General features: G+C 42.5%; 1 protein-coding gene and 1 long non-coding RNA gene across 5 annotated transcripts in view; one reads left to right on the top strand and one right to left on the bottom strand.

Annotated features, from left to right (window-relative positions):
- Nucleotides 1–1,202: 1,202 nt before the first annotated feature.
- On the bottom strand, nt 1,203–2,854 carry LOC142398227 (uncharacterized). The gene is made up of 3 exons (XR_012772768.1): nt 2,770–2,854; nt 1,777–1,978; nt 1,203–1,419 (listed from the first exon to the last, which is right to left on the bottom strand). It is a non-coding gene; the product is annotated as an uncharacterized LOC142398227 (long non-coding RNA).
- Nucleotides 2,855–3,911: 1,057 nt separating this feature from the next.
- The window catches only part of LOC142398672 (rho GTPase-activating protein 12-like), a 70,664-nt gene continuing 49,908 nt past the window's right edge, over nt 3,912–24,667 (top strand). For 2 of the 4 annotated variants that reach the window (XM_075482769.1, XM_075482768.1), the window contains exons 1-2: nt 3,912–4,167; nt 14,341–15,070. In XM_075482769.1, coding sequence (XP_075338884.1) covers nt 14,414–15,070 — 657 coding nt within the window. In that variant the 5' untranslated portion in view covers nt 3,912–4,167; nt 14,341–14,413. The remainder of the gene's footprint in view (nt 4,168–14,340; nt 15,071–24,667) is intronic. The other 2 variants (XM_075482771.1, XM_075482770.1) reach the window with 1 other exon arrangement.

The raw sequence follows: 24,667 nt of genomic DNA, 5'->3' as shown, positions 1-24,667 counted from the left end.
GTGTGTACTTCCAAGCAAAGAAATGTTTCCTCCAGTTGGAAGTGGAAGAACAAAGCTCTCTCCTCAACTTCATCCACCTCTTAAGGGGTTTTTATAGTGATCCTGCTCTTATATTTACTCTTGGCAGCAAATACAGATTCAGGAATGTGGCAGAACCAATCCAGGATGATGTGATGTTATCAGATTCTCGTCCAATTGATTTGGTTCTTTGAAACCAGATTAGTACTGGATGGCTGTTCCAGGCTTCTCTGCAATGATTGCACGCTCTCATTATTAAATAAAGGGAAAATAATTAGAAGTGAAACTGTGATCAGCGCGGGGTTGATGTGTTAAATTATCCCAGAATCCCCCCCGAGGCGTCGGAGGAATTTGTTCTGCAACGATTTCCACAAAGTTCTGAGTGAAGCTCTCGTCAGACATATCGAAGTTCAGCAAGTTTGTCACGTTAATAGTTTCTCGAACGTCAAATTACCATCGATCACATTCCCATCCCGTTCAATGTGAGTAAATTCACCGGAACAGTTCCCACGGGAACCATTTGACCACAGTTATGACGTTCCAGTTTGGTCACTTTCTTCAGAGGTGACACTTTTCATTGCAGGACTCACATTTACTGAGTAAACTGCTTTCCATAAAGACCTCGAACATCATTCCTTATATCCAGATATCCAAAACATTATTTGTCCTTGGAAGAACTTTTGCCGCCATGCGTGGGGTTATGAATTTTAAATATCCACAAATGCATTTTGATTTATTCTTATTGATTAATCTGGATTTCTGGAACATGCTTCCTCATAGATTTCTCTTAGTGACAAACCGTAGATGTATAAAAGTGCAAGAATAACAAACCATAACATGAATAACAAGTAAGAATTATACTGCAGATACTCAAATTTCACACCAGATATCAACAATATTTAAATTTGTTTAAAGAAAATCACCTTTCAACCTTATTTTGATTAAAGAATCCAAACAAGTGTGTAATTTTGTTTTTTTTAAATATAATTTATTCTATTTAAACACATAAATTAATGTAATAATAATTTGTGAAGGAACGTATCTTCACATTCTTATCTGAATGACACATTAATGCTGTTAACAGCTGTGAGAACTGATGCTCTCAGGCAGTTGTTCAGGATGAAAAGATACAGATGAACAAGTTATATGAATTTAAATCATATTTTATTGATGTTATAATTTGATTTATGGAGAAGATTCTATTTGAAGTTGACAAGCTGTTGACAAGTCTTTTGTGTGAGTTCTAAACGCTGTTTCTTTCCCTCTTGATGGTTTTCTCTTTGTCCTGGCGGCGGTGTTTTGGCGGCATGTCTTTCTTTAACTTCCTCCACGCTGAGGCCTCTGCTCTTTCTTCTGAGGGCTCACATTCGTCAGAACACAGTGGATCTTCTGGCTGCTCTCCTAAAATTAAGAGAAAAAAAAGCATTTTAATGTTGGATATTCTCAATGTTACATGAACTACATATTTAATTACACTTTAAAACTGACAAAACATTATTATTCCTTCTTTTTTTAATTGGATTTACTATGAAATAAAATTCCTGACAAAACAGAACTTGCGTTGCTTCATTATTACACAGTTTGTCATCGCCGGAGGTCTGGCCGTTCAGTTTTAGCTTTACCAAAAAGAGAAAATACAGCACAGTAAGCACCACAGTTCCAGTAATATTTATTTCACTATCCATAAGTCAAACTCAATCACCATCCTCTCTCCCCTTGTCCCACCTTCACCTGCCCGTCTGCCCCCACCTCACTCACCTCGCTACCTCCCCGGCGCACCTGGCTCCTTCTTCGCTTCACGAGCTGGACATCCTGGACGTGAGGAGGCCCAGCTGCAGCAGGGACCTGGGATGGTTCTTTTTCCACTTCGTCGTTTGATGTTTGGGGAGACGGGGAATCCTCAGGGACCTGGGATGGTTCTTTTGCCAACAGGTTGGTGGGTTCCTCATAACTTTCATCACTGCCAAAAGTAATGGTACAGGTGTAGAAACCCTCTATCTATTACCAACAGTGTGAGAATACGTCCGCGACTAGGGATGGTCCGATTTCCGATCATGTGATCGGAAATCGGACCATCCCTAGTTACATCCCGATCAGGGATCGGATATGTAGCCTATCCATATATGTATATTTATTCTTATTATATTTTTTTTATAAGAACTATAATATTTGAAAACAAATGGGAAAAAATAACAGCTTAGTATTTCCTGTTATGTGGTGGTACAGAGTCAGACTGATGCTGCCTATTGGAGCTGAGTATCAGCGCGGCCCCCATCTTGGATGGGTCTCCAAGATGTATATCCCCCAACTCCAATAATCATAACTCCCCGAATTTTTGTGTCTATGGTCTCAACTCCACACAGAAACAACGCATACGGCATGATGTCACTTTGCTCTATCCACCTCTGCCCAAAATATGACGTCATGAACGCGTTCGTGCACAACAACACGTCACACACCTGGCATCGAAAACCCTTCTTAGTTAGCCCTCAGCAGTGGCTTCACTCGACTTTTTGAATGACACTGACATAAAAGTTTTTCTTTATTGAATTATCATCAAGGTATAGATAGTCAACAACATTTAATTTTAGTTCCTGTTGAATTAACCCATTAAACCTCCGCTCGGCGTTGCCAACGGCAACGGCGAACGGCAAATCCTGGCGGAACGATTCATTGCCCACAAAAGCACAAACTTAAGACAGACTCTTTCAAATTTACGCCCAGTCATCTTTAAAAATCGAAATGACTTACCTTAAAGTTACCACAATGCTGCAGGGCCTGATAATTTTCACCACGTCTTCAGCAAATGGAGGATTGAGGCGGAATAGGTTGCCGCCAGAACTTTTAATCAATGCGCATGCGCGAATCAGTCTAATAAAAATGCTTTGATTCAACTAAAACAAAATCAGTTTAGTGCCTCTCTGTCAGTTTATATTATAGTAAAGTAAAAAAAAATCGATTAAACCATAAAAATGAATAAGAAAGTTTAGTTTTATTAAGCAAAGTATTTTTTTTTATTCATTGGAATGAAAACAAACACATTAAATGAAAAACAGCTTTGTTTCACTTTTTTCAGTGTACGGGCTTGCGCTTGCAAAGCTCATTTTGCGTAAAAAGGGTCAATTTAAGGGTAAATATCAGTTATTATTATTTCAAAATTTACAAAATTTACAAATTTAATTTAAAAAATTGAATTTAACCCGTGACCTCAACCCTATGCTTTAGTCTCACGGCCAATGCATGAGAGTTGGCAGCCCTGCTGATATTAGAAAAATAAACTGTGCTTTTGGATATTAATACAATAACGGGGAAAGCCAGGGTGTGACTTTGAATGTGAAAATCTACGTACTGTAACTGTTTAGGGTATAAGTTTTTGTGCTTTTATTTGCTTATTTGCAGTTAAAGTCAACACAGATTTATTATAAAAGAGCAAAAGATTTAATTTATTTAAAAAAGTGTCAGAGTTTTGAACTCGTGTCTCTCAATTTGGGTGAAATACTTTGCAAATCGTGTTCAAATGATATAATATCTATAGAATAAAGTTATCCTGGGAAACGGTTGGTGAATTTCGGTGGGTTTGTAGTTTCGGACTGTCACCGCTAGGTTGCACTAATTCCCCGTTTACACCCCGAACACCTGAGGGCCTGGACCATAGTGGACAAATTGTGTACAGGAGTTCTTACTCTGTAGGTATGTCCGATATGAATAATTTAAATAAGTCCTTGGATACGTAATTTCCTGTCATTTAGTTGACATCCCCTCCTTACATGAACAATCTTATTCATTCATTAGATATCAGCTTTAAAAAGTACGCGTGCACCCGAGTGGTCGCGACTCACGGGAGCCGAAAGCGAGTCATCTTCTTTTCTAAAAAAGCTGATTAGTGATACATCTTTTCTGTAGACGATCTTTGCCTGGAGGTGGTTGGCGGAGTTGTCAGGGCAGGCGAGAGTCCACGGGAACGGGAACTGCTGTGGATTACACCGGCTAGAGTGGGACAGGAGAGACGGGGATCCTGATATCTAATTAAAACAAGTAGACAGTAGTTTTACTCGGTTGTCGGTCGGTAAGAAAGTTGTTTTGGGAATTGAAGTTCGCCGAAGGAGAGCCGGAGCGAGTTTTCTTATTCTCCGAGGACCAGAAACGAAGGTAGGTCTAAGGTGTGGGATCTTTGATTGTTTGGGACACTCAGGAATGTTTTAGCCAGAATGCTAATTAGCCGGCTAACGCTAGCGAAAGATTAAAGCAGAGCAAGAGGACCTGCAAGCTTAAACTTCGTTGTTTTTAGATTTAAAACACGATTTAAAGTTAAAGTTTAGACCGTAACAACCATAGCGACAGTGCACAAAAGTTGAGTAAGTTAGAGGAAAACGGTTAAAGCGGCAGGAAGGGTTGTTTCGGGAATACTTTCTGAATATGTGGTGTTAAATGGCACAAAATCAGTTGATTTAGTACACAGACTTATTAACCTGTGGCTACAGAAAGTTTAACTCCTTTAAAATGTAACTGTTCAAGCTCAAATGGGGGTTTTATTTCACCAACTGTCTGTAGTCAAATGAACCTGTCGTGGTGCAGAAATCCTGCTAAATCAGATTGTGACGACACGAGACGCTCTTCAAGGTCTTTTTAAGGAATAAAATCTGTTTGTGGGTCGTGAATTCCCGCAAAGATGGCAACAAACCAAATTTATGTGCTGTTAAAGCTAACCGCTGCTCTCATTTATCTTTATTCAAGACACAACAGGTCCCACTGTGACATCTTCGTCTCATATGCTTTATTGAAAGCTCCTATCTGTCTCAGAAATGTCACCTTCTCAGTCATTTTATCATATAAACTGGAGGTCAGCGTTTTATTGCCGAAGATGAAGCTCATGCTTGACTTTATAACAGCCACGATACACCTATTAGGAATGAATGATGCCAGTTAATCAGCCATTTGAGCAGCCAGATGTCAGAAGACACTAGATTTGTGGATAAATTGTGGATTTGCTGAAGTATTTTGAGCCATCCAGGCCACAGGACTCTGATACTCCATAATATATGACCTAATATGTGTGATATATCAGCGTAATGTGTTCCCTTTTATGCTGTGTTCTGATTTAAGTGAGCTGCAGCTGGCTGTGGTCCGCTGAAGTGTGACAGATTGTGGTTAAAGCAGTCGCAGGGAACCTGGGGGAGTTGAGTCTCGAGGAAAGTCTGTGGTGAGACGTGCCTAACTGGGGCAGCCTGTGCTGAATCCAAGCTGTTTGGGGCAACGTGGGCCTATATTTGGCGTGGCTGCATGTGAAGGTCACAGTGTACCACTCGACTGGCTCTGCTCATTCCCAATGCCACACATTATTCATCAGGTTTCCACACGAAGAGGCTCTTTTTTTTTTTCACTTCAGTTGTGAACAGCGCTGACTTTGTTTGGGTTGACGTTCGCCGCAGCTCTAATTCGGTGGGTGTTGGAAACTAAATTTCTTTGTCCAACGTCTGTCCGTCTGGTGATTGAGGCTCTTTGTTCACCTGCTAACGACACTGAAACCGACACTAAAACTGACACACAAAGGCTGTGTTCGAAACTACATACTGCATACTTCCATACTGCATACTGATCAATCAGACAGTATGCAGAGCGTTTACCCACAATGCATTTCGCTTCTGCCCGAGCCGAAATCAGCCGACCTGAAGCTGATTTAGCTTAAGCTCTAAACTCTGTAAACTTTAGCAACATTTGAAACATTTTCAGGCGAGAAAGTAGTCGTTTAGATCCCCAACGTGTTGAAAACCTGACAAAATACCGGCTATTCACAATTTTATTCAGACGAATTCGGCGCTACTAAAGCTAGCTGCAGTGAACGCACTTCAGGTTATTTTCACAAAATAAAATACCCGTTGCCTTTTGTCATAGGGAAAGCCATTACGATACAATTGGTGCTTTTGTTTTGAAAACAGGAAGTGAACCTACCCTCGTAGCTAGCTTGAAACTGCCGTTTTGACAGGAAATGACGATCGGCGACGTCACGTCACGTTGCATCTTGGGTAGTTTGAGTATGAGTAGTAACCTCTTGATGCATACCCAACATTTCGGAGAATCTAGTATGCATTCGGGAACTTTTCGCTTACTCAAACTCGCATACTAACTCAAAAAGTTAGGATGAGTAGTAACCTGGGTGTTGGAAACTAAATTTCTTTGTCTAACGTCTGCCCGTCTGGTGATTGAGGTTCTTTGTTCACCTGCTAACGACACTGAAACCGACACTAAAAAACTACACAAAGACTAATTAACTGCTAATTAGCCACGAGGAGCTGGAAACTGCGTTGTTTGAACTTAATTCAGGTAGAAAGCAAACTTGAAACACATCAGCCTCCTTTAGACGTCTTCTTCTCGCGCTGTTTTCGGTCTCAACAAACTCGTCAGGCAGATGTTTGGTTCTGTGGCCACTTAATACTCCGATACGAGACATTTGCCAGCTGCACTCTTAGAAAATAAAGTTCAGAAGTGTACCTTTAGGGTTATGATGGTTTGTCACTGGGGCAGTACCCTCAGAAGGTATAGTTTTGTACCTTTGTGGTTTGTACCTTACAGAGACCAATCTTGTACCTCAGGTGGCAATTTTGTCCCCTTATACTGAAGTAGCCTAACACAGACTGTCTATTGTACCCCAGCATGTAGAAAAAAAGGTACATATAGGTACCTTTAGGTCCCATATTAGTATAGATTGTACCTCGGGGGACAAAAAAAGGACTCGTATTGTACTCCTATATCTGAGAGTGTGGTTGCTTGTGAGCTTTGAGCTCTCTTTGGTCCTGAGCTGAAACTACAAGGCCTGAAGCCCAGTTTCATGATTTCGAATAAGGCGATCTGGATGCACACCCATAAAATAAAGTCTTCTCTAGACATGTTCTCCCTCTATGCCTAGTTTAATGAAATCGGGCCAAGTAGTGTTCGCACGATGTTGCCAACAAACGAGCAAGCAAACACGTTCCTTTCTCCTCGGCTCTGCTGTAGCTTTAAAGTCCTCCAAAGCAACCATTTTATAGTAGATTCATCACTACAAGTGACCCCTTTCACGCTGTCACATTGGCTGGGTTTCCATCGAGTGGAGAGGCGAATAAACCTGAATAAACTACACTGCTTGGCTGTCGGGAACAGAGAAGTAGTCGCCAACTGGAGTCAAAAAACGTGGAGGAAGACGGCACAAACAAAAAAGCTTCAGGACTTATTTATTTAAGACGGTAACAGCTGATCAGACATGTGGGGTCAGAACTGACTAACATTGGGTGTGTCCATCTCCCCAAATGGACCACAACTCTTGGTTGTGTCTGTTCACCTCAAGCATGGACATCAAAAAGCTTTTAAGGATACCCAAGCCACTGTTTTCTGCATCATCATTTGATGAAGAGGCAAAAAAAAACAAAAAAAACAAAGCGGTGAAGCAGGTATAGAGGTGGACGGACGGATGAATATCCATTTTAAAGCACGACGGCTTTCCACAGGCCGCTGTTTCTCATAACCAGCGGTTCTTAAAGAGGGCAAAGAAGGCCGACGATAGTGATGCAGTTTAACGGAAACAAAACAAAAACACAAAACAGATCTTTGTTTGTTAAAGTTCACATTCCTGCAGTAACGACCCCCCCACTCGGGCTAATAATCATTTCTCTCGTGTGTGTGTGTGATTCGCTGTCTCGGGTGAAGATAACTGAATCAAAGTAATCTGTGGCAGCCCAGCTCTGGATCGAAGCCGTCTGATTTCAGCTAACAGGAATCATGTGAGGCTCCGTTCTCAGTAGTGAGAGGGACCAGCTTCAGTGTTTCCCTCCATGTGCTGACGACGGGTGATCTTTCTCAACACGTATCGGTTTAAACGTTCCCATCGCTCACAGCGGTTCGTTTCAGGCCCCTGCTTTCGTTTCTTGTACCTCGAGCCGCCCTCCCCCCCCCGTCTTATGTCCCACTGTAAATCTTATTAGCTTCACTCCAAATTACGGTGCTTCCTCTGATTTTGCTGATTGGACTGTGAGAAGATTTGTGTTGCCTACTAAATAGCAGCCGCTGAAGCTGGAGCTTAGTGTAGGCAGGGATAAGTGAAAGAGACAGTGACCCCAGCATACCTCACCGTAAAGAATAAGGGTAATACTTTCATAATGAGCCGGAACATCAGCGTTTACAGGCTCTTTTAATGTCACAGAACATAGTTTTCATTAGATTGACGTAGTTGCTTTAATGGTTTTCTTTTGGGAAGTAAGATTGTTTGATTAAATGTTCATTTTACCATCTTTTTATCTGCTTGTTATTTTCTTAACTTCAGTATTTCTTTTTATTTATTAATAGATACTCAGTTTACCACCTTTAAAGGGATAATCCGGACTAAAATGCACTTTAGATCAATTTACGGGATGTTGGGAGTACATACGTTGAGTTGACATCAAAATCATGTCATTCGGATGTGTTTTGAGAATTTAGATTTGACCGTTTTTAGCCAAAAGTCGTTAGCCTGGAGGTGACGGGGGCATATCATGTCACCGCTACAAAACGCTATTTTTATACCTCTTCTACAGCTCCAAACAACATAACACTTACGTGGTAGTGAGTAGAGGGTCCCTAAAGCCAAACCGAAGTCCCCGAGGTCTTCATGTGGTCGGATAGAGAGTCCAGAATGAATTTAATCAAGCCAGTACCTGCTCTCAATCAGAGCCTCTTCCGTCAACAGGAGGCTATCTCACGTGAGATATGTCAACATAAACTTGCAAGCAATGCCATCTTACAATTTTAACACCTTAGGCTATGTACACACGTAGCCGGGTATTTTTAAAACCGAATATTTCCCCCCCTCCGTTTATAAAATAATTTGTATCCACATTACCTCGTTTTGGAAAAAAACACCTTCCACACATAACCGAACATCTGCGTTTTCACCTGTCTTGACAACCCAAATGCATTTGCTGTTTTGCGCAATCTGCCCTCGTCAGCTAAATAATAAAGTGTGCACGCAACTTTTTTGAGCACACTGACAGGTGATCGCATGACAGTGGACTCAATATGAGGACGTAATCATTCCGACAGCGACAGGAGTGATGGCCGGGACATGCGAAGTTGTCACGCCATTCCTCTGGGAGTACGACTTGGGCGTGTAAAATCAAGGCAGTAAACAGCGCCTGCACAATAATAACCACCACAGTTCTCAAGGCATCCATGCTTCTTCAGTAAACAAAGGTCGCACTTTAGACTTTAAAGCAGATTTGTTGTTGTTTTGGCGCATATTGTGACGTTCGAAAACGCAAAACTCCGGTTATCTCTGTCTACACGCAGCTGCATAAACGGAGTTTTTAAGAACATTCGTTTACGATGCGTTTTTATGCGTTTTCATGTGGATGACAGGTCCAAACGTAGAAAAATATATTCGTTTTAGCAGATACCCGGCTACGTGTGGATGGGGCCTTAAAAATGAATGCAGGTATTAGGGCTGAACGATTTTAAGAAAAAATTGAAATTGCGATTTTTCTGGCAGAGATTGCGATTTCGATTTCAACCACGATTTATTTTCTTTAAATCAAGTTTCAGTGTAAATTAATTCAATGCGGCTGGCCCCGGTTCGACTCCCGCACCGGGCAGCCCTGTGCTGCGTGTCTTTCCCCTCTCTCTGCCCCCTGTTTCCTGTCTCTCTCAAACTGTCCTAGCAATAAAGGCATAAAAAGCCCCAAAAAATAGCTGCGGTCGGCACCTTTTTTGTAGTCATATTAGCTTGAACTGTTATGGGATTCTGGAAGTAGAATATTAGGCTGTTTAGGAAAAATAACGAAATCTGTAGCTCCCTCTGAAGCCTGTAATCATGCTTGCAAAAACCGAGCGCTCCCGGCTGTTTTTAACCAATCAAGTTAGGGTGGAGGAATCCTACCTGTCAATCACAGCTTGTGCACACGCTGCTGAGCGTGAGTCTGCCCCAGCTTGTGTGCGCTCACACTGGTGTGAACTCACGTGCACAACCTCGTCCACAGAGGGGGAGGGGTTTGGGGGGCGATTCGGAGCTTGTTAGAGGTTGGGGGAGGGACCTGAAAGTTGTATCAGTTCGAATTTTCCGACTTTAGACTCGCTGCCGACGGCAGCTTTTCAAAAAAAAAAAAAAAAAAAAAAAAATATGCACCAAAAAAAACCCCGCAGCTTTGACGATCGCAAAATCGTGTTGTCTGAGATCGCGATTTTCGGTCGAAAACGATAGATCGTTCAGCCCTAGCAGGTATGCTATATGAGGTCCGTTGTCCGTTGCCAATGACGCTAGGATGTTCATTAAGACCATTGGCTACTTTTTTAAAAAGCGGGTCGGGTCAACATTTTTTCATAAATATTTCTTGCGGTCTTAGTGGAAAAAGCGGTCGGTTGCGGGATGTTTTTTCGTCGACCCGCGCGTCACTGGTGCACGTGGCTCAGAACTGTCTAACCTTTCATCACTCTTTATAAGTCGGGCCTTCTGAGAGAGACATCAGAACCGAAGCCAACACCGGTTTTTTTAGGTTGAACACCAGCGCATGTTCCAAACGTCGGGTTATGAATATCCAGGATTGTTTCTTTGTGCCTTCTCAGTACGTCTTTAGTAAATATTACTCGCTGCAGTCGGCATGTTTGCAGCTCCAGGATTAGATAAAAATAGAGGAGTTCATCCGCCTGAATTAGGAGGTCACGGGTTAACAAGGAAAGCAGCGCCGTCTCGCCGTGATATTCCCGGCCCACCTGACGCACTCTGCGTGTTGTTGCTGTGAGTTGTGAATTGGCACAGTGTGTGTTTTTTTTTTTTTCATTTGGCTAATGGACTCTCTGTTCAGCGATTTCCCTTCAGCGCCTGAACCAGCGACTTAATCTGTGATATTATCCCTCCTGTCGGTGCATCAGGAGTAATCCTGGTGCTGTGGGCCTAATCGCACCTAATCACAGATCTTTATTAGGCTAATGCACAACTGAAGGGAAATGCTATAGAAATAATGGGTAATAACATCCTAAAGGTTCTTCTGCAGCTTTTATGGTGATATCACTTAAAAGAAATACTTTATTACTAATCAGGTGGTTGTGTAAGGACATGGCTGATGTGCTGGGATGTTTCTCTGGAGACGCTTCACAGTGATTATCATATTTTTTTTATGGCTGGCCCAGTCTGAAGCGTGTGTCATGCATATAGATTCTGAAATATAGATTGATTATCCATCAGAGGCATCTAAACCTTTGTTTTAGATGGCGGGGGACGGAAGATAACTCATAGGAAGAATAAAGTGTGCCCTTTACGCCTCTCCCCCGTCTCGTTTCTTTATAGATCCGGTAATATTGTCGAGGTTCAGATGATCACCCTTCTTGCTGAATATTCTACAGAAACCCCTCGAATTACCATAGACTTTTTGTCTATAAAAAATTAGGGATGGGCAATGATTCAAATTTTTTATCCAATTAATCACATGATTTCCCTGATTAATCACGATTAATGGCATTTGTATGCCAAATCCAAAAATGAATTCAAAAAGTAGTGAATAGCTTTTAGCATTTAGTTTTATTTTAAATGTGCTGCCATATGAATGAAAGTGCCATAACATTTGTTGTGCAAACACACTTTTAACATCAGCATCTTTCTGTAGTTTTTATGTAGAAGCCTCGCTCCACTGTCTGTTTCCTTGAATGACTTGCTGCTATCAGTTGTGTGTTTTGCCTTTAAGTGATATTTTAGACTGGAACTACTACGCTGAGAAGACAATTCAACTTGGCAGAGTTTACAGATGACTTTGGTTGTCGACTCCGCCGTCTGGAAGAACTTTAAAATGAAAATGGCCGAGTAAAAGTTCCGTACCCTTCTCCATGTTTGGTGGATCCGCCGATTACTTTCTTTTCCGGTTCCGCAGCAGACAGCAACAGACTTTTACAAGATAAAAGCCTGCGAGCAACAGACTTTTACAAAATAAAATAATTAAATTAAAAAAAAAAGCGTTAATGTGCGATAAAATATTTATCGGCGTTAAATAATTAACGAGTTAACTCGCCCAGCCCTATAAAAAAATCGAACTGTTAAGTGTTCCCTCTTGACATTGAACGCAGCATATCTTCCCCGGGCGCTGTGATTGGCTGCCCACCGCTCCAGGTTGGCATCTGTCTCTGAGTGTGTGACCCTGTGCATGTGTGTGTCAACAGGTGCCCACCTGGATGGGTTAAAAGCGGAGGACAAATTTCGTGTGTATGCATGACCAATAAATCTGATCTAAATCTAAATGCTTCACAGGAGCACCCTGCTGTGTCGCCTGCCCCCATTATCCCCCAATGGGAGCAGGAGGTGAGGTGTATCCACTGACCCAGATACCGATCAATTTAAAAAAAATACTTTAGATCAGATCAGGACGTCCGTGCTTCATGTGCCTCTTTATAAAAAAAATAAAATAAAAAATCCATAAAAATCAAGCTTTTTTAAAATATATTTCTTAAATATATTCATAACTAGCAAAATATCCAATAAAAGATTATTGATCTCCTCGAGGGAGAGGAGGGAGAACAGTGGATTTATAACCCAAAACAGCATGAGAGCATCATTGAAACATAGTTTCATCTGAGTTATCCGTCTTTTATTGTCGTTCGAAGCTAAAATAAGTGCGTGCCGTGCATGATGATCTGATCACACCGCATTCCTAAACGCTGTAAGAGTGTATGCTCTCACTATAAGTCATCCAGCGCTTGTTGCTTCGGCGTGTGTGAGAAGTGCCTTTATTAGTTCCTTTACATGCTTCTTATTGTCACTATCAGTCGAGTGGTGAACATGTTTGAAGTTGCCATGACGAAGACTTACATCAGTGCCATGGTTGGTCAAGGCGTGCTGCAATCTGCCCTCGTGTTGTAAGCGCGGGTCAAGTGTGTGTTTACTCATGTGACTTCAGCAGGAAACTATGCGAGTGATTCCACCCGCTGACCAGCTTCAGTCGCTGCTGTAGTGGCTGTCATCAACGGTGAGAATAAAACAGAAAGTACGGAGTAAGTGGAAGAAGCTGGTGGGACTCACATTATTGTCCGTCCCCCCCCTTCTGGCTAATCTCTGAGCCGGGCTGAGCATTCAGCATCTGAAGGGGATTAAATCTCCTCAGTTTGTCTCTTAGTTGCTTGCTGTGAATGGGTCAGCGCAGTATTAGGCTTTAAAAAGCAACGTTGTTGTTGTTTTTCTTTGTGTTGCGTAAGAGATGCAAAAAAAAAAAACAAGGAGGAATAATCAAGATTTTCATCTTAGATGCTTTTCAGATTGAATTTTTCTTTTCCCGCTTTACGTATTCGTCCTCTGAGTAGTTCGACGGGCCTTTTAATAAATGTGGATGTTTGGTAAACAGCGTCTTCAGGTCAAAGGCCATTTGTCACCAACCGCTTCTGCTTTTTATTTCACGCACTGGACTTGTCTAAGTATTTGTTTTCCTCGAAGAACTCTTCTTTTTAAATGGAAAGTAGACGTAGTTCCACTTTAAACAGCTGTTTTATGAGATAAAAATAAAGCCAGCACAGCAGCGATTAAAAGCCTTATAAATAACATCTGAGGCAGCAAGTTACGTGGCACAAATACTGTATTTCCTCAACAGACTGATTACTCATAAATAAACGAGGTCTGGTCTTCAAGTTATAGACAAAAACAGTTAGACGAGCAACAAATAACGAGTAAAACTATCCTTTCTGGGTGTTTATGGAACACAGGGAGTATTCTTTCACAGTCCATGCTGGGATAAAGTGCACGAATCTCATAAAATAGGAGATCAAACTTGGAAGTGTTGCCCCCCACGCTATAGATAAGGACAACACGACCTGTGGTTACTCCCAAAGGCTGCTCTTATCATGTAAGTTTGACCGGCCTTAACCGCGCCTTCAACACAACTTCACCAGAAGTATTTTAGAGACTCATAAAGGTGGAAAAAAGGCTACAAAACGGTTTGTAAAGACGCGTTACGCACATGGAATTTGTGACTGATGCTCCTCTTTATGCAATCCAGGAGGAAGTGGGAGAGAGAAAAGAAACCAAGAGTGGTGGCAGAAATCTGTGGATGTTCCAAAAGTCTTAGGAATCACCTGATAGATCCTTTTAAAGAAAGTTTACCAGGAAGTTACAGGATAATTGAGCTTTTTTTTCCCTCGTGTTGTGAATGATTAATTGGTGAGTTCCATAAAACCATGAAAAGTTCAAATGTTTATGTGTTATTAGCTCAGCGAGCTCTGTTTGCCTGTGAATGTGACTTAGATGAAGATCTGGAGTAATTATCAATGTAGAAATAATTCTATATGTATTTCATTTGAAATGTCAGATTTACTGAGAGCTCTTTTTGTCCCCCCCCCCCCCCCCCTTAGTTCTGCTCATGAAGCCGTGGTAATGAGTATTTCCTTCTTGTGCTGAGCTGCCTTGTGGACAGTCGGAGGCATCATGGCGGAGTTGCCTATTGCCCCGGGCCAGGTCTACATCGAGGTGGAGTACGACTATGAGTACAAGTCCAAGGACCGCCTCATTAGCATCCGACAGGGAGACTGCTACATGTTGGTCAAGAAGACCAACGAGGACTGGTGGCAGGTGAGGAAAGAGGAGGGGATGAAGGCTTTTTATGTGCCCGCTCAGTACGTCCGAGAAGTCCGCAAAGCCCTGATGCCACCGTCGAAATCGGCCCTGCATCCTCCTGCTGCCACGGGAGATCCACCTCCACAGAGTGGGGCTCTCTGGGTAAGACCAGCGAACCTGGATTTGGGCTCGACCCACGCTCGACCCGCTGAAAGCCTCCACAGGAACGAGTCCAAAAACAGGCGCTCTCCTGCGGCCCACACCGCCTCCTCGGGCCACTTCAGCCCCCCCAGCACCCCCACCGACCACGACCGAGCCCTGGCTGGAATCCTGGTCAGCGGCGTCGGGCCCCAGGCCTCGCAAAAAGGGCGCTCCAGCACTCTGCCCCGCTCTCGAGCCCGATCCCCGGAGCTGTTCCGGGCCAAGGTGGACGGCGGCCAACACTGTGATTCTGCAGGAGAAGAGAGGCGCACCAACGACTCCGAGTCCGGAGATGAGCTGAGCAGCTCCTCCACTGAACATCTGCAGGTAAAGCTTCCTTCAGACCAGCTGTTTTGTTTGTTGTTCCCATTCTTTTCTTCTTCTTCTTCTTCTGTATTTGATAACTGATCTCACCTCTTGACCTGCTTAGAAATTGCCAAATCTAAAAGTATTCTTGGGTAGAAGCCGAAGAAGCTTTTTAATTAGTCATTATTCACAGGGTTGGGCTGTCAGGGTGCTCCAGAAACGATTCGCTCTGCCTGCTGCAGAACAAAAGAGGTCAGAAAGACGAAACCAGGTCTGAGCGGAGCCGCCGCTGGCTGCGGATCATTCTTTCTGCATGCCGAGGAGTGGATCCTGCAGTATTCAGCTGCGTCCCCTGTTACTACTGCAGAATCCTGCTGGGTTTCACAATGGTGGAATTTTTCCCTGAATCCCTGAAGGATAATAGTATTACATTTAAAATGCCTTCCTCTCCTAACTTATTTGAGACCACTCGGAGGCAGTGTTCGAAACCGCATACTACATACTTCCATACGGCATACTGATCGATCAGACGGTATGCAGAGTGTTTACCCACAATGCATTTCGCTCCTGCCCGAGCTGAAATCAGCCGGCCTGAAGCTGATTTCCCTTAAGCTGTAAACTCTGTAAACTTTGGCAACATTTGAAACATTTTCAGGCGAGAAAGTAGTCGTTTAGATCCCCAACGTGTTGAAAACCTGACAAAATACCGGCTATTTACAATTTTGTTCCCACGAATTCGGCGCTGCTAAAGCTAGCCGCAGTGAGCAACGCACTTCCGGTTATTTTCACAAAATAAAATACCCGTTGCCTTTTATCATAGGGAAAGCCATTACGATACAATTGGTGCTTTTGTTTTGAAAACAGGAAGTGAACCTACCCTCGTTGTAGCTAGCTTGAAACTGCCGCTTTGACAGGAAATGACGATCGGCGACGTCACGTTACGTTGCATCTTGGGTAGTTTGAGTATGAGTAGTAACCTCATGATGCATGCCCAACATTTCGGCCAATCTAGTATGCATCCGGGAACTTCTCGCATACTAACTAAAAAAGTTAGTAGGAGTAGTAAATAGATAGATAGATGGATACTTTATTAATCCTGAGGGAAATTTAAGGATCCAGTAGCTTCTACAGACAGACACAGAATACACATTACACTGATTACAAATCAGAATAGTGGGATGCTTAGGAGAAGGAGAAGTATGTGGTTTCGAACACAGCCAGAAAGATATTTCTTGTCCCTGCTGTCGCATTAAGATGATGCAACACGAGTCGACCTGCATCCTTATTTAGGCAGCGCCTCCTGTCTGAGAGGGTTAAAGAAACGCCTACATGTTCTGGGTTTGACCCTCATGACAAACTGAGGCCACTTTGTTAGAATACTCCCTTTAATGTAGCTTTTCTTGTCGCCGGTCTATTTAAAAACACTCCGGTTGTATTTTTATTTTTGACATTTCCTGTTTTCTGGAGCGGTCTGTGAAACTGTCAACATCACTTTATCACCATGCATCACACGCCGACTTAACCACTGAGATTTGTGTGAAAGGTTATCAGAAAATGAACATATATACGATAGCAAAGTCCATGAAGCTGCCCCGTCCACAATGGAGCTCTTTCCTTTCTCAGCCTTTCTTTTGTTCCATTTAAATGCCAGACAAAGGTCAAAGTAGTCGAGCTTGTTTTAGTTGTGTATATAACCCCGTCTGGCCTTCTGTGTTCCTTAATTTTCTGCGGGTGTCACTCGCTCGTAAAGATGTTTATATGTTTAGCTACACTCACTTTGCTTCAGTTTAGACTCTTTAAATCAGATTCTTGTGTAACTTTAAACAGTTACGTCACTGTTTCCTTTAGGTTTTGAAAGCAGCCGTCTACACAGACACAAAGTGTTCTTTTCCACCTGATACACAGAACAGACACGACTACGACTCCTCCAGTGAAGGACGAGCTGTGTTTTTGTTCAGCACATACCCGGGTATTTTGAAAAACGCATATTTTCTAACCTTCGTTTGCAAAAAAAACTAGGTGCACACAGCCCCGTTTTAAAAAAAAACAGGACAGGAAGAACTTCCGGATCCTTTTCAAGAAGAAAATATGGCGCCAGGCTCATGTGTGTGGACTGATAGCGAGACTGAGCTACAGAAGCTCCGCAATTGCTGCCCTCCGCCCGCGCCCTAATGCGCCTTTGTTGTTCAATACATTGTATGACTGTAATTTTCAAAATCACACAAGCGAGTATAGCTCTAAACAACAGAAATGCTGCTAGTACCTCCATGCTTGCCAGATAAACAATGAATGGCGTTATCACGCTAGCATCCTGCCAATATGGCGGATAGGGGCGGGGCTCTGTACTATGACGACAACTCCGCATTCCATTCCCAAAACTCCGTTTTCGTCTCTTTCAACCAGTTTACACACAAACGCTAAACGGAGTTTTTAAAAAATCTCCACTTTAGCCGGAGTTTTTTTTTAGCTTCGTTTTCGGAGGAAAAAACTCCGTTTGTGTATAAACAAAAGGCACAAACGAAGGGAAAGGTCTTCGTTTATCAAAATACCCGGGTATGTGTAAACGGCACCTTAGTCTTTCTGTCCTGTTTTCTATCTGACTCTAAACGGAGGCTGACCTCACTGGGTAGTCATGTTGCTACGTAACTTTCTGTGAAAAGTAACTCGTTTGAGTACTTCAGCAGTTCCTCGTGCACTTGGGTTACAAAGTCGGACAACATAACATACACTATCCTCTGCTTTGAAGGTTGATAACAGGGATTACAGCTGCATTATTCCCCTTTACAGCGCTTCATCGATGATTACGTGCAGAAAATAAACATAAAATATAGGTTAAGTTGTAAGGATTCGACCAATGCTCTCACATAAAGATTCTGGGACTCTACAGTTCTTTATTTCACCACATAACCAGCAACTTGTTCACTGATTTCCATCAGAGCCGCAGCTTTATCCAAGTTGAAAGCTCGGCATTGTTGCTGTTGGGGGCTGAAGCCCGGACAGAGTCGCTGGTGTTCGCCCACAGAGGCTTCGTCAACAAGATACATTTCACCATGTCTGCTCTGGTTCTCACAGAATCAAAATAATGTGAGAACTCTGACGACGTAAACAGATGCAGATGTGCACTGTTGTGGGCAGGATTGACACCCGAGTTTTCATTTTCCTCAAGAATCTGATGACAAAGTAACTAGTAACGGATTACACTGATGTTACTGGTCATTTAGTCATTTATTTATTTTATTCTAATCTATTTGCTTGTTTTTACTACTTTACTTTAATTGTTTTCATATCTTTACTGTATGCTGCTGCAACAAAACAATTTCCCAAATTTGGATTAATAAAGTATCTATCTATCTATCTATCTATCTATCTATCTATCTATCTATCTATCTATCTATCTATCTATCTATCTATCTATCTATCACAAAAACCTCAGACAGAGCGTCGGAGGTCACTGATGTCACTTTAATCACATAACGACCGAGGACAAAAATGGTTTTAAAGTTTGCAAAAATGCCGATGGGTCAAAGCTGGGGACATTTCTGGTATTTGTTCTACATGCCAGTTGTAAATCCAGATGTGATGCCAGTATCTCTGTTCACACACTTATCTGAAGGGTGTGGGTTTCAGATCCCAGTAGAACAACCTGTCGAGCGAGTTCCTTATGAAGTGATATGTTCGGTCGAAGCATTTTCTGGAGCAGTAAGTTCCGTTTTTAGGAAAATGCAGAACACAAGCTGACCCCTGGTACCCTGCCATCTTTGATCTGGAGTCTGAATTCATCTTGTTTGGATGATCAGTGCCTCTACTTAGAAGACAGTCCTCTGTAATATTGCAGTGTTTTGTGAAATCAAGAAGCTTTCTAAAGGGTAAACATTGTGCTTTTCCTGCAAAGTTCATGTAAGCCAGAAGGAGGGTCTTTCCCACACTGGCTCAGTGATGTGAAACCGCTTGTGTTTCAGCTTTGTTTGTTTCTCCAAAGTCTTCTCGACAGCTTGCTGCTGGTGATACCAGCTCAGGTGTTAGTCTGGACTTCCTAAAATAAGCAGATCCTATCTCTTCCACCCTTCCCCTCTCTGTCCTTATTATTATTTCCCCCTTTCATGTGATACATCACCCTCTTTGCTTTCCTGCAGTGTTTGTTTTTCAGGGATGAGAAAATAAATGCTGACAGAGCGAGCAGGAGAAGAATGAATGAATGTATGTTGAACCAGAGCAGCAGTGTTAAATGCCAGGAAGCAGAGCTGTGTTTGTGTACCCAGCTGCCAGGGCTTCTTCCTCTTTCTGCCAACTCACCCACCTCCCTCTAACAAGTGGGATGTGATGAGTGTGCCAATCTTTTATCTGCTACGCTGGACCAGAAGCCCACTTTGTAGCCACCCACTTTAGTTGCTTGTCCTCTTGTAAACAGCTACCTCTGGTTTTCCAACAATGTTTATGACGTTACAAAATGAGCAGCCATTTGTGCTCCCTAACTCAATGGCTGTGTTCGAAACCGCATACTACTCCTACTACTCCCACTACTCACCCTAACTTTTTGAGTAGTATGCGAGTTTGAGTAAGCGAGAAGTTCCCGGATGCATACTAGATTCTCTGAAATGTTGGGTATGCATCATGAGGTTACTACTCATACTCAAACTACCCAAGATGCAACGTAACGTGACGTCGCCGATCGTCATTTCCTGTCAAAACGACAGTTTCAAGCTAGCTACAACGAGGGTAGGTTCACTTCCTGTTTTCAAAACAAAAGTACCAATTGTATCGTAATGGCTTTCCCTATGATAAAAGGCAACGGGTATTTTATTTTGTGAAAATAACCGGAAGTGCGTTGCTCACTGCGGCTAGCTTTAGTAGCGCCGAATTCGTGGGAACAAAATTGTAAATAGCCGGTATTTTGTCAGATTTTCAACACGTTGGGGATCTAAACGACTACTTTCTCACCTGAAAATGTTTCAAATGTTGCTAAAGTTTACAGGGTTTAGAGCTTAAGAGAAATCAGCTTCAGACCGGCTGATTTCAGCTCGGGCAGGAGCGAAATGCATTGTGGGTAAATGCTCTGCATACCGTCTGATCGATCAGTATGTAGTGTGCGGTTTCGAACACAGCCTATGACCTCGTTTCAGCTATTGTTTTTAAGCTAAAGGCTCTGAAATGTTTTGTAAAGAAGGGTTCTCCTCTGTGTTAAGGGTGTTTATCATGGACAATCTTAAATTGGCATTTTATCTACTTTTCAGATTAATTTGGTACAGAAATATTTCATGTTGTAGTGGATAGTTGCATCACTCACCCCTTAAAAGTGATGAGCAGATGAACGTTACTGTGCTGCTTTTCTCTGTTATGACTGGACCCGACGTCTACTTGCCTCTCGTCTGTTTAATTGAACTTTTTGAAAGGCACCACAGTGTTAAATCCGGTAGATTAGTATGCAGATTAGGTGTTTTTCCTGGCTTTATGTCCAGAATAAGCCCCATCAGCCTCTGACCTGTAGTGGGGACAATGTTGCCGTTACCAGCTGAGATATCTCCAGGTACAAAAAGCTTCCGGCCACATTGGATTGGACACTATATTAACCGAAGCAGATGCTTCCCCGGAGCCAGTGAATATAATGGCTGTCAGGGTCTCAGTGTGTTTTAATTTGCTGCTTGACTGCACTGCCTCGTCCGCTGCTTTTCATCATCTCTCTGCCCTCTGGATTATAACAATCTATCATCGTTTACTGTACGCCGTTAGTCAGAGCCCCACATGATAAGTTGAAGCTATTAGCACTCGGTATCGGTTAAAAGAGGCATTGTTTAACCTGCCTGGCTGCTGGACTTTGACTTCTTCTGCTGCCATGTGACAGCTCGTGTTATTTATTAAGATACACAGTTTGACCCTGCTGGTGAAGAACAACAGCAGTCAGGTTTTAGTTCATATGACCCCATTAAATAAAGATACTGATGTCTTGATAGCCTGGTGGCAGAGAGAAGAGGGTCAGCGTTGGTAAATATCTTGAGACTCGGGCCCTTACAATCACTGGAGTGTTGATAGACTCAGATCTGACTTTCAGCAGCCACATCAAAGCTGTCACCAAGGCAGCTTTTTACCATCTCAGCTGGTCCAGTCCAGAGTCCAGACTAAACATGGAGAAGCAGCATTTAGCTGTTATGCTGCAAACAAGTGGAACAAACTGCCAGTGGAGATTAAACTTTCACCAAATGGAGACATTTTTAAATCCAGGTTAAAAACATTTCTGTTCTCATGTGTCTATGCATGAAATCTGCATGATATCTTTTAACTTATCTGGACTGTTGCTTGTTTTTAAATTAATTTAAATGATTTTATTTGTTTCTCTATATATTATTTTATGTATTTTTAATGCTTCTTCCACTCCCTGCTGCAATGCTTTTATTTTATGTAAAGCACTTTGAACTGTTTTGTACATGAAATGTGCAATACGAATAAATTTGATTTGATTTAAAGGAGCATTACAGAAGGAGCACTTTCTGTCTGGGGTAGCAAAACTCACAAAGTGCCAAGTTAGAACAAGTGATTCCCACTCTTGGGAGTAGTTGGCACCTCTCCTTTTCCCTTCTCCCTTGATTGTAACACTTGATAACACCACTCAGCCCTGAAGACTCCCATCATTCTGTATGACGGCTGTAATCAACTAAAAACCTCTAACTACCCTCAGAGGTTTTGATTGATTGCAGGAAGCACTTCCTCATTTCTTTGATTACCTCGTGCGGCAGGAACTTGAGTTGGCACCTGTGAGCCGCACCTTGTTACACACTAAGTGGCTGAAGTCGCTCTTCAGCTGATGTGCTCGGCGTGGCACATGAAAGAAGCGATATCTATATTTCAGTTATCGTCCACACACTAAAGGTTCACACGGTCTCGTTAGCACACAGACACATGTTTCTGTTCAGCTGTATGAAGATTTATTTGCATATTTGTCAATCCGTGCGTGCACACACTGTGAGGAATCTGTTACTGGGAGCCAGGCCATCTGCACTGCTGTCACTTCTCTGTCTCTGCTTAGTAAAACAGGCTTATTATCTCTCACATGGTGGCACTTGGAGGATCTGAACTCCTTCAAGGAGTCCCAAATGTTGTTTTTTTGTTGCTGCAGAAAACAGCAGGCCGCTGATTTGTAAAGAATTTAAATAAAGCATGAGTTCATTCCTGCGGAGCTCTTTTCCATTAATGGGGTTTATGCATTGCGCCTTTCTCTTTTCATCCCCTGCTGTTGGCGGCTGAACTGAGGCAGTTCCACACTTTGCTCAAAGGCACAGTCAGAGGAGAGCCCTTTTCTTATGTGCCTTTCAAGCGCGGACTGATGGACCTTTAGTTGCTCATCTGGGTCATGTGTGGGGGTGGTGGCAGGCTTTGTGTAACCAACGGTGCTGATTCTGCGATGCTGGACAGATGAATGTAAGCACACACTGATGCAGAACTGATGTGTGTGTGTGTGTGTGTGTGTGTGACCGATTGATAAGAAGCAACCAATATGTGAAGAGGCCTTAACTGTTAACCAAAGAGGAGTGTGGCATTTCCCCAGACTCAAATCAAATCAAATCAAATCAAATCAAATTTATTTGTATTTCACATTTCATGTACAAATCAATTCAAGTATAAAAAGTATAAGTATAAAAGTGCTTTACATAAAATAAAAGCATTGCAGCAGGGAGTGGAAGAAGCATTAAAAATACATAAAAGAATATAAAGAGAAACAAATAAAATTATTTAAATGAATTTAAAAACAAGCAACAGTCCAGATAAGTTCAAAGATAGCGTGCAGATTTCATGCATAGACACATGAGACAAGAAATGTTTTTAACCTGGATTTAAAAATGTCTCCATTAGGTGAAAGTTTAATCTCCACTGGCAGTTTGTTCCACTTGTTTGCAGCATAACAGCTAAATGCTGCTTCTCCATGTTTAGTCTGGACTCTGGACTGGACCAGCTGACCTGAGTCCTTGGATCTAAGAGCTCTGCTGGCTTTATATTCTCTCTGATCGCAGTTTTATGCTTCATGCTTTTTCACCTCATCACGGTTCCTCACAAACCCGCTTCTCTTAACGTCTGCGTCCTGGCCCTAAACCGTCTTTATTTGGGCTGTAAGAAATTAGCATTCTCATTTAGCATTTTCACGTTTTCTGGAGTCCGGGTTGCTTACTTCAGCCTGGAAAATTTAGATTTAAAATGTTATATTTTCTCTGCATCGTCTTTGTACGGAAGCCCGGAGCGGACGTGGTACGTATAAACTTTTTTTTGGTGGTTTTCTCGAGATAACGAGATAGTTTACCGATGGTTTTCGAGGTCACTTTTTCTCCCCAGTCCGCCCCTGTTTATATGTGTTTTATGTGTTCGCAATTTGTTTGTCTTGTAGAGATAACTTTCATATCAGCCCGCGTCATTTAAGGAGACGGCCGGCTCGACTGCAGCTCAACAGGCGTTTACACCTCAGTGATCCTGCTGATATAGTCGACTTCATCAGTGACCAGCTGAGGGGGCCAGGCCGTCTCCACGGTTACCGAATGATGCACGAGAGGTGCTGTTATCGTTTTCTCGATAAATAACTCGTTATCTCGAGAAAACGAAATGCTTGTCACACCAGCGGGATTTGCTTTGTGCATTTTCACAGCAGAACTGTTACACAAACGTTCCACATTCCATGTTTGATTCATAGGCTACTTTATTCAGTTTTCAATGAAAGGGGGGTGAAAATGGGTAAAAACCTTTGCCAGAAATACAGATAAACACATATAAACAGGGGCGGACTGGGGAGAAAAAGTGGCCTCGAAAACCATCGGTAAATTAACTCGTTAGCTCGAGAAAACCGTCAGAAAAAAGGTTAATGCGTCCGCTCAGGGCTTCCGTATCTCTGTCCTGTCAGAAGACCCATCAGCACCTTTTACTGAGGAAAACAGCCCACTCTCTGTCGTAGATATGCTTGTGATTAAGGATTTTGTGCCCAAAATTGCTCCGGTGATATCCTCCTTCATGGAAATCGCCAAACAGCGAGCAAAAACAGCAGTTTGCTGAAGAAGAAGCCAGTTCTGCAGACAGTGGTGATGTCAGTTTCTATGCACGTCGCTCCGCAGCCCTGAGAGATTAATAGTTCTGTTTTGTAATGTTCTCAACCTGGGATGCACATAAACACTGGCAGCCTCAGGCAGTCCGGCAGCTGATCCGTGTCTCGCTGTGCGTTTGGCTCTTGTGTAACAGAGCAGCAGTCAGGCCGGGGTCGACACCCTCACTTTGTCTTTTATCTGTGTTCACTACTTTTTTTCTTCTGCCTTTCTTTAGATTTCACATCTTCCTCTTCTAGCTCCAAGTCAGCGGTTCCATCCATCATCTGCAGATTATTCCACTACAAAAGACAAATGGGAAACGATTGCTTTACCTTTCTTGCAAATTCTGAGCTTTGGTCGCTAATTTCTTCCATTTTTTTTTTATTTTTTTTTTATGCCAAAATAGAAAAAATATGTGAATAAAAACAGCTTATTTTACTAAGAGATTAGCAGAGGATGCGTTGGGTCAAGCTGATACCAGAACGTTCTGTGCTGGATCTCAATGTACACTACTTTTAATGTGTTTATATTAGGGCTGGGTATCGTGGCCAATTTCCTAAATCGA

The sequence above is a fragment of the Odontesthes bonariensis genome, chromosome 14 (assembly GCF_027942865.1).
Source record: "Odontesthes bonariensis isolate fOdoBon6 chromosome 14, fOdoBon6.hap1, whole genome shotgun sequence".
NCBI lineage: Eukaryota > Metazoa > Chordata > Actinopteri > Atheriniformes > Atherinopsidae > Odontesthes > Odontesthes bonariensis.
This window is presented reverse-complemented; position numbering and strand designations above follow the sequence as displayed.